Source organism: Ambystoma mexicanum, chromosome 3p (assembly GCF_040938575.1).
Source record: "Ambystoma mexicanum isolate Mex_15411 chromosome 3p, UKY_AmexF1_1, whole genome shotgun sequence".
In the NCBI taxonomy this organism is placed as follows: domain Eukaryota; kingdom Metazoa; phylum Chordata; class Amphibia; order Caudata; family Ambystomatidae; genus Ambystoma; species Ambystoma mexicanum.
Window position 1 is genome coordinate 881,476,650 of NC_090925.1, and position 15,818 is coordinate 881,492,467.

General features: G+C 44.2%; 1 protein-coding gene across 4 annotated transcripts in view; it reads left to right on the top strand.

The window, feature by feature from the left end:
- The window catches only part of CLN3 (CLN3 lysosomal/endosomal transmembrane protein, battenin), a 652,734-nt gene that overhangs the window by 617,723 nt on the left and 19,193 nt on the right, over nt 1-15,818 (top strand). For 3 of the 4 annotated variants that reach the window (XR_011304414.1, XR_011304413.1, XM_069652103.1), the window contains one exon: nt 4,483-4,576. The exons of the other annotated variant lie outside the window; for it this stretch is intronic. Coding sequence is in view for 1 of the 3 variants with exons in the window: in XM_069652103.1 (XP_069508204.1) it covers nt 4,483-4,576 (94 nt within the window). In the remaining 2 variants the exon portion in view is untranslated. Of the gene's footprint in view, nt 1-4,482; nt 4,577-15,818 lie in introns of those variants that run through there. 4 annotated transcript variants of the gene reach the window in all.

Sequence of the window (15,818 nt, forward strand, 5' to 3'; positions counted from 1 at the left end):
GTTATCATACACAAAACCACATAAAACAAACAGACAAACTCAACCAGTTACAGAAATCTTTTACAATCTATTTTCTAAGGATTGCCTTGCCGTCTAGAAATACTTCAAATGAAGTTTAAATTGACCCCTTTGAAACTGTCTTTAATCGGTTCCGTCTCCAAATGATCCACTATGGGACTCTGGGTTCAAACTTCTTCTGTTACATTGAAAAAAACGCAGGCCAGGGTGTATTCTTTTATCATGGCCTCTCTCACGATTTATATTATTGCTTGGCCATACTCTAGTCAATATCTCATTCCCCACATAAATTATACACTTATTCTCATGCTATATTTTATCCCGCCATCCTCCATTACTTTCTTTTTTCTTCACTCATTGCCTATGCTTTTATCAACTCACTCAGGTTTTTACTCACGGATATCATATTTCACCTTCTGACCCTCGGGATCATCTGCCTTTTTTACCGCCTCTTCAACCTTCCGACCGATCTGCTTCACGTAGAAGTGGGAGGGGATTCTATGCAAACCAGGGGACCCATCACACCCGGTCTTGCAAGATTTTTTAACTTTACACTAACCACTATTCACGTGGAGCTTCATGTCTTTTCAGGCAAATGGCAAAGATCGTACGATATTGCTAAAACTCTAAAGTCTACTCAGATCGATGGCTCTTAAACCATCCTCTCTCTGCTACCAAGTGAACTGGATAGTCCAGCCCCTTTGATGAGCAGCAATTACCCTTGAGATGGATGGGGATGCAGACCTTACTCGTACATCAATAATAGAGCTGACTCAGGAAGTTGACAAAAGGAAGACTGTTATAATATCAATTATCTAAAACAGGGAGCATACCGAACATCAACGCAATCACTCGATCTTCAAAACTCCAAATACTTTAAGAAAAAACTGCACTTTTATAAGCAAAATGTGTCAAAATGACAACTAAATCACATGTGTACTAACGTCATCCTACGTTGCAAACTACAAAAATGTATAAGCATAGGCTATTGGTTCTGAGTGAACGTCTAAGTATATGATACATACTAGTCTAAAAAATGTAACTGTGATTGGTTACTTAACAGCAGGTAGAGCAACTAAGCCCTCCCTTCAAAATGACCACTATGAACGTCACTAAATACGCAACGTCCCATTGATTTACACACTATAGGACCCCTGAATACGCAGGTCCTCTACAATTGGTTGGCACTCTATCCACCTTCAGTACTTTTCCATCCACGTTAGCAGCCTGCAAGCTGGCCATCCAGAGGCTGGTGAGGTTGCCTTAACTTTAGCTTCCCACCAATTAGCATATCAATCCATCATCACCTCAGTGGTCTACTGTCAATTAGGCCTTTGAACTTCGTCCTTGAAAGTGTTCTTAGCTCTGAGAAAATTAGGGAGTGAGAAGCACAGTCTGCCTTCATGCGTAGGTGTGACCATCTCATTCATCCAACCTCATGCTTCCATGTGACTAGAGACCATAAAATCAAGCCTTTTCGTGTATTTAATATTCTATTTTAATAGACCTCTGACGTCTTCCTTGTTATGTTCATTCTTTTTGAACAGGAGGTTTGTTCTTTCACACGATTTTGTATCCAAAGTTCGTTTACTCCAGTTTTGATAAGACCATGGCTTCTTGGCTCGCTCAGCCTCTCACTGAAACTCTGCTTGTAATTCAATGTCTGCTTTTAAACTGCGACACACTGAACTGAGGCCTTCTTGCTAATGTCCAATCTGCTATAATACGTTTAGTGGAAACATCCATAATTCTCTCATTCATATGTATGTATACGTTGATGCTTTCCGCAATCTATTTATTATAAGCTTGGAGCTAGCTCCACGATTACTTTGCTACTTGCATTTCTTCTGCATCTGTACGTGTGTAAAATGATTTGATATCTTCATCTGTTTCTGTGGCATAAGTTTCTTCACCTTGAGCTCAAGATGTCACTTATCTTTGTTGCTGTCTTGATGCCTTATAGAATATCTGCATTCTCTAGTCACTGCATCTCTTGTATGTACTTCATCTTCAGCTCCATATAATGATAAGTTATTTATATAGCGCCTTAATCCAAAGCGCTTTACAGAGCACATATTCGAATACAATATCACCCAACCGAAATTGGTACTCATTTATCGACCTCAGAAGGCTGAAAGGCTGAGATTCGAACCTGCGACCTGCAAACCACGCTCAGATCGCAGCAGCGAGCGCGCAACCCGCTGAGCTATCTTACCGGCTAACATATACTTGGCAATGGTTAGTGATACTACCATTCATCCTTGCCGTTTATTGGCTCTGCTTCTTCATGGATTTCATTCAAATGGCCATCATATTTCTTTGTATGCAGATATGGTTTTCTCAATGGGTACCTTGGCTCCCAGATCCTCTTAGGTACTGGCCCTTTCATTGGTACTGGACTGAGTCCATACTATGCTCTTTGTCGATTCAGCTGTTCTCTATACGTCACATACTCTGGTTTCCAGCATACAGGTAAAAGGGGCGGGTCGAGTGAGGTGAGAGTACTTAGCTCCTTGTCTACAACTGTTCTGATGTTTTGTTGCTTTTTAACTGGAAAAGTGCTTTGATACCTCTGGGCCTGGGCGCTATACAAATGAAATGAATAAAATAAACTGTCCCTATCCCTCTTTTTCTCATGCCTATCATCCCTTTCACTGCCTTCACCTCTGCCTACCCCTTTATCTCTCAGTCTAGGGTTCAAGAGGGCCAGGGCTCAAACCTGCTATGTCTAAAATTTGCTTTACAGCCGGGATTTCCAGACATGATTTCCCAATGCAATAAACGTATGTGAAAATGTTCAACAGCACTGTTTAAACTAGTAGATGTCACTATCACCCCAAGTTTAGAATCACTTGGTCAGTTTCATAAACGTAAAGCTACATTGTTTGTTTTGTTAATCTCTGAAGGGAAAATATAAAAGACAATGAATTTTATTTTTGTGTCAGATTAGCCATCAAAACTAGGCTCTTTGTTTGACACTGCACGTATTTCTCCTGTATCTACCTCTGTATATGTAACTAAGTATCCCGTACCGTATCTACCTTTGTATTTGTAACCAGGTATCCTGCACCAAGATTTTCTGTTGGGTGGCATTCCTGTAACCCTGAATTAAGCCTTCTTACGTTCCTATTATAGCACCTCAATGCCTTTGGGCTGTAGTGCGCTCTACAAATCCAAAAAATAAATAAATAAAATAAAATTATATAGTTTTCTTTCCGTTGGAATGAATGAATACAATGAAATCCTAGGAATCGGGCTTACAAACAAGAGATACAAACTTCCATTGGCCTATTTTAATGCGAGTTTGTTTTTATGTTTTAAAACTTTTAATTGTGTCTAATTTCTGACGGCTGACTATATTTCGCTTACCCCAGCTTTTTAAATAGATTTTGCTTCCTTTCATGCCATTTCGAAAGCTCAACCTCATTTGTTAGACCACTCCTTTATTTGCATTGACTTCAGTGTTTAAAGGTTCCTTAGCAACTTGCCGTAGACACTTGGACTCTTTCCCCAAATATTGTTTTGTAGCTCTCCAAGGCACCCCTTTAATTTCTTATCCCACGTAAAGCACTGCCCTCACAACCAGTCTCCCTTTTGCCCTGTGTCTCTTTCACTAATACACATACTATGAGCCTCATTGCGACTTTTGCGGAATGGGTTAACGGGCTCCGCTAATGGAGGCGGAACGGTAAACCCATTCAGCAAAATTACGATGTCCCCTCCCAGGACCCGGTAAGGACGCCTGGTAAAACGCGAGGGGACCAGGGAGCTAATAACGGGCCGGTCGTAATCGGCCCGTTGTTAGCTCCCTCTCCCATTCCCATTGAGCCCTAGGGGGCTCGAATGGGAATGGGGAAGTTCGGGGCCCGGGTTCCCTGAGGGAGGAATTACCGGGCCCTCCAAACTCGGAATGGCCTGGTAATTCCCCATTCAGGGAACCCGGACCCGGTTTTGGAGGCAGCCATGCCACCAATAGCGGCATGGCTGCCGCCAAACCCGTAATGTGGCCCTATGTCTCTGTATTTAGTCGGTTCCAATCTCCCTTAGTTTTATCTCATAAGATTCACATGAGCCTTTTCTCATCTACATTCTCCCTCTCTCTGTCCCTTTCTCATGCTGTCCTCTACCTCTTTGTTCCCCTCCATCTTGCCCGTGGTCGGGTTCTCTAATGCTTTTTATGCTGATCTTACTTGTGCCTCTCTCCTTCTGTTCTCCCTCTCCATTCCCTTTCTCTATTTTCTCCCTTGCCACTGTGAATCTCTCTGCCTCCTCTCAAATGCCTGCCTTCTCTCGCTATCAATTTGATTGTACTTTTATTTTTTGTTTTTCTTCCAACTGTCCCTTATTTTATTTCCCTTCTATCCCTGTCACTGTTTCCTCTCTCCTGTACTCTCTCCATCATTCCATTGCTCTTTGTGCCTGCGTCGGTCTTCGTTTCACTTAACTTTTATCTCTACCTCATAGGTACCAGATGCTCTACCAGGCCGGGGTCTTTGTATCTCGTTCATCGGTACGTTGCCTACCCATAAAGAGGATCTGGATCCTCGCTTTTCTACAGGTGAGAATCCTTCCAGTTCTCCCCTCTGCGCTCATAGCCTCTTGCCTTCCTGCTTCCCCTTGCTCCATTTCCCTTTGTCTTCCTGATACCCTTTTTCCCAATTTCACCTTCCTGCCTTGATATTGGCCGAGTCCCACCGTTCATGTTTTCATACCAGGCTAGCTCTCATTTGTTACGAGCTTGTGAATAGAAGCTACCAACCTGTCTGATAAAAGTGATGTGCTTGCTTTTATTCTTTGACCTACTCAGTTGTGTCTTTGTTCTTATGCCTGATACTGAGGATATTACAAAGTCAGCTTTTAACATAAGAGAATATTAACTGGTTCTGAACTTGAATGTCCAAACCATATTGGGGAGAGGGCTAGCTTATGATAGTGCCTCTGCAGAAGACCTCCTTAGCTTGATATCTGGATAATTGTGGTATCTCAAAAAGAACAGTTGTAAAAATAAATAGAGAAATCCCTAATGAGACTGCCCCTGTATCCTTTATATATTTGTTTGCATACACACAAAACAATTAGACTTCAATGATATGTTTATAGTTGTCAACCCTTCCAGTTATCTTATAATAGATGACAGGTGATCAGTTTCTCATTGTTGTGTAATGTTAGAATTCAAGCTACAGGTCTTTTGCATAACATAGTTGGTTTAGAAAGGGTGATATCAAATTCCATTAAACGTAATGCCACTCTGTTTCCTCAAATCAGCATATAATTAGCCATATAAATCATCATTTGAGTTCATAACACTGTAGGTTAACCGAATATGAGTAGTGTGAATGTTCAGAGCTGAACGAATGCCCTTCTCAAGACTTCTAAGGCAGCCTATCCTGTTCCCGCACTTTTATTTTCTCCGTAGTGACGTTGTTCAGCATAATCGGTCGTAAAGATTACAGTTTGCTCCCACTGATAACATTAACATAATAAATTGGCTGCTCACATGACAGGACATTGCCAAATAGTATTTTCTTTGATTGTTAAAGGAGTTGGTGCTGTGCATCGTACATTAGATCTGACTTATCATTTACGACATGTCCCTGATAAACTGATTTTATGAATCCTGCAAATATTTCGTAATACTGTAAGCAACTATAATTGGGACCAACAAGCAAGTCAGGAAACCCACTGCCCTATGATTATGACCAAAGCGGGTTGTGGGTCTGATCACAAAAAAAGAGTTGGGTTGGCGTGTACTTGTCTAGGATCAGTGAATTCCAGGAACATAGCCTCTGGTATATACCAGTAAAAACCCAGGACAATTGTGTAGATATTTTAAGGTAAGGTCTTGTGCAATAGACCTAATGCCCTTACAGTGAAGTAGCAAAACACATTGTGAGCATAGCGAATTGAAATGTGAACAAAAGATACATTGAAGAGGAGGAAGTGGGATGTTGCACAGCAAGTTGGAGTAAGACCTCAATTTGGTGTTAGCTTGTTTACATTTATTTTGAGACTGTACTGTAGAATATTGTTCCAAAATAGCACAGATGCTTGGGCTTGAAGAGGTCCTTGAAGATGTACTGTGTTGCGGTACTGCTTGGATGACTAAGTACTGTCTAAGTGGAAGAGGCTTACTTTTTATTGCCTTACAATGTGGACTCAACCTTATACAAAGATAAACTTTTCCTTCTATTAGAGTTCTGCCGATATTCCGCATTGTGGTAGTTCCAAATTGTTGTTGTTTCCGTTTTTCCCATTAGTTTCTTTGTTCGAGATTGGCTTTTATTTCACAGTTCCACCTCCTCCCCATGTCTCACTTTTAGCTTTACTAATATTTTGATGTTTTGTGTGTTTTTTATTTTTAATGGAAATCAGCCCATACCCTAAGCCTATCCGCCCATGTTGGGATAAGGCAGCATTGTCATGGCGGGCCACAGACTCAGTGTCTCATCTCCCTTGTTCACCCCTGTGTTTCCTTCCAAGTTTCTAGAGACCTCAGGCAGACAGTCACGTTTGTGTGTGTGCATCCTGGTTGTGAGATTCAATTGCATGCAGTTTGGGCAGTATGTCAGTATTTTGGACTCCAAATGTTGTTAGTCGAGTTCCACCCTGACCATGGAGTTGCAAACCTTAGTGTTAAGTGTCTAATTACTTGCTTGCTTGGTTCATTTTCTATATCTTTCCTGGTGCTGATTTCTTCGGGGATCCTTTTCCTCAATGACTGAGGCTGACCTCACATTTGCTCTCCCAATTTTGAGGGCCTCGGTATAAAATAACTAGTCTCTGCAGGAGTACAGGGATTAATAGTGGTTAAACCACCTACCCAGCCCCACGCTACTACTAAACCAGCGGTGATCCGAATCATAAAGGTAAAACAGGCACAGCCAGACAGGCATATCACCTTCACCTTGTGTGGTAATGTGGGCTGAGGGAAGGATATACTCTCAGCAGGGTTGTGAGGGGATATAATTAGCAACCCAAATAGCAATGGTACAAACTCCAAAATGAAAGAATGCCTAATAAAGGTTCTATGAAAATATATGCTTCAATTAAACTATCCAAAAGGCTATAAACTACCTAAAGAACTAGCACAAACCCGACCCCTATAAAGAAAACACAGAAATATGCAGACAGATATAGGATTGCACTCTGGTTCGTTAAGCAGGGGTGTTCAGGCAAGGAATTACTGCAATGTCAAAGGGCATCATTCTAAGTTTGCCAGTCCGGAAACAAGAGTGGCGGTAAGCTCACCGGCAACCTTGTTTCCGGACCGGCAAACTACATGTTTGCCTGCCGTGGCCGCTGTGCTCGACAGGTCTGACCCAGCCGGGCGCCATGGTCACGGTAGGCAAACCTTTCATGGAAGCACCTGCACTGTTGGCAACAGTGCTGGCGCTTCCGTGTCCCCGCTGCCATAGAGTACCATAGGACTCGTAATGAGCTGGTGGCACCGGGAAGTCAGGCGCCGCTAAATTATTACGGGTCCGGCGGCAACCCACCAGTAGCACCGCTGGACCCGTAATGAGACTGAAAAAGGATATGTCTTTCAAGAAAAGGTTTGAAAAGGGGACTACGTTCCCAAAAGTGGACTAGGCAGACAAGGCCTCTTGACAGTACCTTTTTCTTAGTCTTGGGTGTTTCAACAGCGTTGAACTAGGGCTCTCTGTGGTTTCCTTGTAGTTGAACCCAGTTTGAGATGTGTTGCGTGCCATTGATTCAGCGTCGAGTTGTCTTCAAGATGGTGCTTTGTGTGGTTCCAGTTGGCGTTTGATGCAATGTGGTTTGCAGGGTGCAACAGGTTCAGGTCGGCGGTTGAGTCGTTTCAAGACAATGTTATCGATGGGTCGAGTCGGCGCGCAACATGATGGCTTCCAGCGGTTTCAGTCGATGTTCGAGTTGAATCGGGTGAGTTGGTTCGCTGTGGTGTTCAAAGATGTGGCAAGCCAAAGGATTCCACAGCAGTGTTCCAGTGTCCAAATCGAGGGGTCATTTAGCAGTATTGGCGCAAAGAGTCGTCAAGCAGGTTCAAAGATGCAGCAAGTGCCAAAAGCAGCACCAGGGGCCTATCCGGCTTTAAAGGGGCGAGAAGCTATTTGAATGTGGTTTGTAGCTTTGTGAGCAAGAATCAAGTTGCTCATGGGCTCCTGGTTTCCTGGGATACCCAATCCAGGGGCTCCAGGACAAGGTAAGTACTTCTAGTCTGAACTCCCACTCCAAGAAGCTTGGCTGGAACCTAGAGGAGATCCTTCAAATCAAGTGAGGAACCTGGTTCCAGTTGAGCAGGCAGAGGGGCAGCCCTTGGTTCAAACAACAGTTACTTCCACTGTTGACTGGGATGGTTAGGGGACATCACTCTGCTCTGCCTTAGATGCCTTCTAGCTGCACCTCACTGTTGGTAGTTATTGGAAAGAACCACACTTCCGATAGCGATCCAATTAATTCTGCTTGTGTTCTTTAAAGTCCAAAGTGATTCAGGGAAGGAGTTGGAGACCCCTTCCTTCTAAAGGCACATTTTCACTGTGGATTGGACAGAAGCAAGCCTGCTGTAAAGGCTCCAAGCCCTGTTGGTGTAACAAGCAGCCATTGTGTTCCTACATCATAATCTGGAGTACCTTGTGCTGCAGGAAATGAAGGAGGCAGGAAGGGAAAGAGCCACAACAGAAAATCAAGACAGTGGACTCCTTTCTTAGATCCCCCTTTTTCAGTCTGGTGACTCGAACCCCTCCCCTTTTCCATCCTTGCTGACTTCAATCGCCCTCTGTAGTGCAGCACCCTGGTGCAAAGCTGACCTTTGTTATTTGAGTGCTCATTTGAAGCAGGGTTTCCAGGAAAGCTCCTGTGGCTGAGGGGTGGTATATGTTTCCATCTAGGGGCTCAAAACATTGCAGCATCAAATCAAAAGCCAGGTCTCTCACACTCTCACCATATGGCATTCTGTCACACTCTTCTTCTTCACCCTGACATTTACTGACTTTTCTGTTCTTAGGAGGGTAAGCTCTGGAAGATCTGGGGATCCTCTGCTTACATACTCCAGCAGTCTCATCACTACTTCCCCCTGCACCCTGTGAGGGGTCAGAAATGTGGGGTGTAAAACTTTGTGAAGATTTTTCAAAAGATGTCTTTTTATCAACTCAAAAGGTTGGATAAACGCCTCACTATACCTACCCTGACAAGGATTTCCCTACCTAAAACAAAATTAAGGAAACACTCTCACAGAAGGATTCTGTCCCTTCTTCTGTCCACACTTACACATACAATAACTAAACAAGGTAATGCATGGCAGTTCAAAAACAACAAAAATATAACAATTAAGTTCACCTTTATGATACTAGTCTCTTATAATCTGGGTGAATTTCCCTTCCCCAGATTCAAGCAGGATTCTGTTCCACAGGTCCAAAATAAATGAGGAAATCCGGTTTTATAACACACATTCTAACACAGTACTTTGTGACTCCAACTTGACAACAAATGTTTCAACACCTCAGAATTGTTCAACAAAGAGGGCTTTCCTCGTCCACTTGTAATTGTAAGACAAAGTAATCTTCGCATAAACCAAAGATATTTCATTAGATTTAACATACATCGTCTTTATGCTTCTGCAACAGAATTTTAATTCTGAAAATATAGAATACTTCCTCAGTAGTTTTATACAAGTCTTGCTTCAACAATGAACGTTTATCAGGATACTTCGTTAACACCATTTCACAGCACTTCAACTTCTACCTGGTGTACCTCCATGCCAGGCATACTGGTTCCATCACACCTGGTTTACTTCCATGCCAGGCCTACTCCTTCAAAGTCCTCTGTTAGAGTATACACCCCTGCCCAAACAGTATAATTTACAAGCAACAAGTGCCTCTGTGGTTGAGATCAGCTTGCAACAAGTTTGCAGTGTTTCTCTTAGCAACATCAGGTTTTCAGGGAAGGCAAGATCACATTGGTGCTCATTAGTACACTTTTGCAATTTCCGACACCTCTGTAAGTTATGCAGCTCTCCTTCTGAATAACCTTTTCCAGAAGGGCAGCATGCTTTCCACTTTGTTTCCTCAATTCTTCATCAACAGAACACTGACAATAACAGGGTTTTAATCTGCTTCTTCCTTGACTTTGGCAATGTGGGTTTATACCAGCTTTTGGTATATACTTATTCAAATATGGGCAATAAGCTTTACCAACTTCAAAACCCTTATTTGCCCCTCCCTTAATTTGGCAATGTGGGTTGGGGTTAAATTGCCTTGCTGTTACTTTCTTTTGCCTTGGGTAATGGTAGTTGGCCCAAGTTCTGGAAATATTGCCCCATTGGTTTGCTGGTTTTTAAATAACCTCTCTTGCTTAAAGTCACAGTCAGTAGATTTTCTACAATAAGGTTTTCTCTGTTTTCGGCCACTTCTTGTTTACTTTTACACATACAGGATTGCTTTTTACCATTAAAGTTCCTGCAGCAGGCACACGAGCGGTCACAGAGCGATCCGGTGTCACAATCAGTTGGTGGACTCACTGGGAAGGCGTGCGCATCAATTTCCCTCGCTGCTCGCAGGTTCCTCACTTCAGCTGCTCCCAGCGATCCGGCAACCTGCTGCTTTCAGTCTGCCACTGACTGCACCAGCTGCAGACAGAGATTTCTTTGCTCCAGAGGCTCTCCGCTGCTCACCTGCCACCCGAGATAGCCTTATGGGAAGGAAAGCTTTCCTTACGTTTGCTTCCTGCTGCTGAGCCTCTGTAAACCAGGTCTTCAGGGGCCAAGTTTCCTTCTTTGAGGCTTCACGCTGCACAACCTCTGCAATCAAGGCTTCCGGAGATGAAGACCCTCTCAGGACCGGCAACTGTCCACCACGCGACAGTGGTCCCGGCGTCTTCTCTTTCCTCCAGTCTCTGCCTCAGCGGTAACGTGGAGAGTTCCCAACTCCTCCACAAACGACAACTCCTCTGCTCCTTCTGTATCCTCATGACCTGCACCGGAGGGGGCCTTTTAAGCTTCCCAGTCTCCCTCAGGTGTGGGTCATTCCCATTAACAAGCTGCACTTTGCAGATTTCTTCCTCTTCAGCCCTCTTCTTTGTCCCAGTACTTCGGGAATTACAGTTTTTCTAGCTTGATTTTTGTTCTGTAGTTAATATCTGTTCCCAGTAATATTCTCTACAGGAATATCAAAAAGATTTTATTTTATAGAGGAATAAAGGTTTTTAGAGTTTAAGTTGTTGTTATTCATACCTCCTCCGCCCCCCTCATTGGACACTCCTTCTGACTCTTTTCTTGCTAACCTCCACCTCTCTATCTCCAACACCCTGGACATCCTTGCCTCTGTCATGAGGATCCGCATGAAGCCTGCCTCTAAATGCAACTCTTCATATGACTCCGACTTGGCCGCTTTGAAACGCAGGTGCAAAGCTGCAGAGCGGAGGTGGCTGGCATCTAACTCATCTTCTGACAAACTGGCCGGCGGCCTACTTCAAAGGCAATACCGCCTCTCCATCTGCTTCAAGAAGAGGGCTCAGGTCAAAGCCCGTATCTCTGGAGCCACCAACAACACGGCTGAACTCTTTAAAAATCTGCACGGAACTTGCCAATCCTACTGCAGTCTCCTCTTCTGCTTCCCCTCCCAGGCCCTCTGCTCTGCACTGGCCACCCACTTCTCCTCCAAAACTCTGGAAATCCTATCCTCTCTGTCTTCTGCTCCCCCTCACTCACTCTCTCGCCTCCCTTGCCCCCTTCCCCTGTACTGTCCTCTTTCTCTCCCATTGCACGAGATTAGATCTCTAGAGTCGTCCTCTCTATGAAAGTCTCATCTAAACAGGTGGCCCCCTGCTCCTCCAGAACCATCAAGGACAACATTGCCTCTCTCGCCCCAGCCTTGGCTGACCTCTGCAACCACTCATTTGCCACTGGCTCCTTTCCCCAACCCCTCAAGCACTCTCTTGTGCACCGTCTCTTAAAAAAGCCATCTGCTGACCCTTTTTGCCCAGCTAACTATCGCCCTATCACCATAACCCCTTCCTTGGGCAAACTCATGGAGAAATGGGTCATCCCCAACAGACACTCCACAGCAAAATGGCTGGATGCCTCCACGATCAACAGTCTGGTTTTAGTGCTGCCAGAGGCATGGAAACTGCTCTCCCTAACACCCGTGAAGACCTACTCTCCAGCCTGGATTCCAACTCCCTCTCCGTTCTGATCCTCCTCGATCTCTCTTCTGCTTTTCACACTGTCAACCACTCCATCCTCATAAACTATCTCTTTGACACCCTAGGCATCACGGACAGGGCATTAGCGTGACTTACTTCCTTTCTAACAGACCCTCCCAAGTGCAAATGGATCTTTTTCTCTCCTCCACCACTTTCTCTACCTGTGGCGTCCCCCAGGGCTTCATTCTATCACCATGGCTCTTCAACATCTATCTGGCCCCTCTGGCCTGCCTGATCTCTACTTTCTCGCCTCATTTCCAGTGCTATGCAGATGACGCACAACTTTTCTTCAAGCTGCCATCTTCTACCTCCTCCCTCATACCTGACTGCCTGGCTGCTATTCAGGCATGGTGCTGTGCCAATGATCTCTGCCTTAATGCCAGTAAGACAGAGATCCTATTCATTGGGACACCTGCTGCCTGTCCCCCCGACCCTCCCTGCTGTCTGACCAGACTCCTTGGGTCCCAGCCCCTCACCCACCCGTGAGGCAAAAACCCTTGGGATCATCTACGACTCATCTCTCTCTTTCTCTCCCCACATCACAGACCTTGCCAAGAAGTCCAACTTTTAGCTCCACCTTCTCAGGGTCATTCTACCTTTCCACACCTTCCTCCAGAAGCTCAATGTTTCCAGACCCCTGGTTCTCTCTAGGCTTGACTACTGCAACAGCCTCTTCTTCAATCTGCCTCTTTCCTCCCTTCATCCCCTCCAACTAATCCAGAATAGGACAGCAAGACTTTCCTTCCCTAACCACCTCTCGACCAGAGTCCTTTGGTCCCCTGGCTCCAACACTCTGCAGGTCAAATGTTTCTCCAAGCAGAGAGTGGGAGGTAGATCAGTTTCTGCGGCCGGCTCCTCCCTCTGGAATGGCCTTCCTTCCCATCGCCGACTTGAGCCGGATCTTCTATAGTTCCGAAACTTCTCAAGACTTTCCTTTTCTCCTCGTCCTTCCCTCTCCCGTGCTAACTCTCCCTCTGCTGCTACGACTGGGGACTGGTTCCTTCAGAGTCATACAGGGGCTAGACTATTCCCCCGCCAATCCCTCCTGCATTATTTTCCAGTACTTGCCCTCGGGGTCCCTTTCCCCGACTAACCCAAATTAATCCACCCTACCCACCGCACTCATCCTCCCGTTCCCCCTTTTTTCCCCTAGTACTTGCCTTCTTGGCCCCCCAGCACTTCCCTGCCCCCCTCCCTGGGGACGCCCTACTCCAGCACTTCTCAATCTACCCACTCACCCCCTGCACTTACCACCTTCTCAAGCATTCATGCGGTAGGATTGTCACAATGCCAATATAACCGTCTTTTGTTTTGTTTTATTCCCTTGTCCCCCCCAACCCCCATATTGTCTAGTGGCGCCTGGAAACACTTGTGTATAGGCACCATACAAATGCCCAATAAATAAATAAATTCAGTGCCTTTGAGAGTTAGGGGAACTTCTAGCTCTACAAGTCTCCCTGCTTTTAGAAGGGTTTTAATTTCTTTCACTGCCTGTGGGTTTATGAATGTTTTCACCCTTTTCAGAATGCTCAACTTGGGGAGCTAAAAGTGTACTGTCAACAAGCCATTACATACTTTGGCACTGAGAGGTGTCTTCCCTAGAAGAAGACAAATACTGTGTCTCACCCAGCAGAGTCCTCTCAGTCCCCTGGGCCCTTCCTCCTCCCAGGTGATCGGCCCGCAGAACACCACCCCCAAGGTCAGGATCAGAAAGCATCTGCCTTTCCCTGGCCACCTGGGAGGAGACTTTAGGCAGAAGCTTTGTGAGGATTCCCTAGGTTTCACCACCAGACGCAGAGTTACTTAGTCCCTCTTCATGATCGAAACACTGTTGACTTTGTCACAAATGGTATTGAGAAAGAATTTGTCATGTGGAAAAATCAAGTGCATTTCAAAGTTGTAGCACAATCAACTAAAATGTTTCTTCAATCTAAAGGGATAATGTTTGTGGAGCATACAAAACACACATTCTTTTTTCATATGGAATTTCACGTAAAAAAGACCTGACCAAAAAACATTTCAATTAGTTTAGATATTTGAGCATACATAATAATGCTGAGGGTAAGACTTCAAAGAGGAAAGCAAAAACATATTTGTTTGACAGTAACAGGGTAGTAAAGTTGCTTTCTGCATACTTCTAACATCCTTTTGTTGACTCTCCATAGTTTTGATAAATCTAATGGCCCCTGAAACTAAGAAACAATTCTGGGTGGTGGCATTTGTCTTAAAGATATATGAGCATTAATATACCTATCAGTCAGTCAAATTAGTTTATTTCGGGAACAATGGCCATAAAACATCACAGCATAATAAAATACATACATATAAAATGTAATCTGTTGACCCATCATAACTTATAAAAATAGCAGGCAAGATAAAAACAGCAAGAATAAAGAAAAGCAAGCATTAGTAATCATAGAGGTTTAAGGCAGGAATGTATTTTATCCCATGCTCGGGCTAGAAATCCTTTTATTGCAGACACACACATTTCCCTATGGGATTATTTACACAGATCTAAAGCATTGATTAAAATGCAAATATTAAAGTGCTTGAATAATGGTACCAACCAATTCCTTTGGAGATCTATCAACAAGGGACACCAAAATAGAAAGTGATAAACATCCTCATTAGCGTTCTGGCACATAGGACATCATTTAGTATAGGACTCTTTCCAAGTATATGTAAAATTCTTTAGGGGAAGAATTCCCAAATGTAATTTAACATGCAAGTTCCTCTTGTCAGCCAACTGACGTAGGGTTGGTAACCCAAGTGGCATTTCAACTGAAATTATTGCTTGACAAGTGGTTTCTCATAAGCTCTATTCACTAGGTCCACTAGAGCTCCATCCTAGTATGCTTTCTTCACAGATTGCAAGAGTGCATATTCAATTTTATCTGGGCTATTCCATAAATGTTCCATCTTGATCGTTATTAAGGTGTTCTTCACATGTGTTAACCATGGCCACGGTTTAGCACTATTCCATATGAAGAGATCTAAAATTGTGCCCTTATATTATTAGAATTCATCCATGATCCATAGCTTAAGCCATAACAATACTGGCCTAATTTCAATACTGTATTTGATGCCCATTACGCCTAGTTCATATTTGAGCGGAGTAGATGGTGTTCCTTAGGGTAGTGCATGCAATTTCTTAAAACCTTTATTTCACTGGTAATCCCGACAGGCTGCTGCCGAACTTGTGAATTTTTCCGGTGCCTGGCAACGAGGAAATACAGGGCCATTACAGCTCTGGCTGATCCTGTATTTCCCCATTGCCAGGCACCCAAATGCATTACTCCCCATTCCCATTTGAGCCCCACAAGGCTCAATGGGAATGGGGAGGTCGGATGCACCGGCACCATTCGTGAATGGTGCCGGTGCATCCGACATGGTCTGCTCGCGGGTTAAAAAGAATTGGAAGAAAGAAATGAATAAACCACAAAGTCACCCCTTATCACCTTTAAGAGGTGATTCAACATTCGTAATGTGGTGATGAGAAATTACATTGTTACGAACAAAAATACGGAATCCCAACAGGGGATACTCTGAGACATCTCACAGGTGGTAGGACACCATCCCTGTGGTAATTGCGTAATGTGCGTGCAGACGAAAAAGATTCTTAC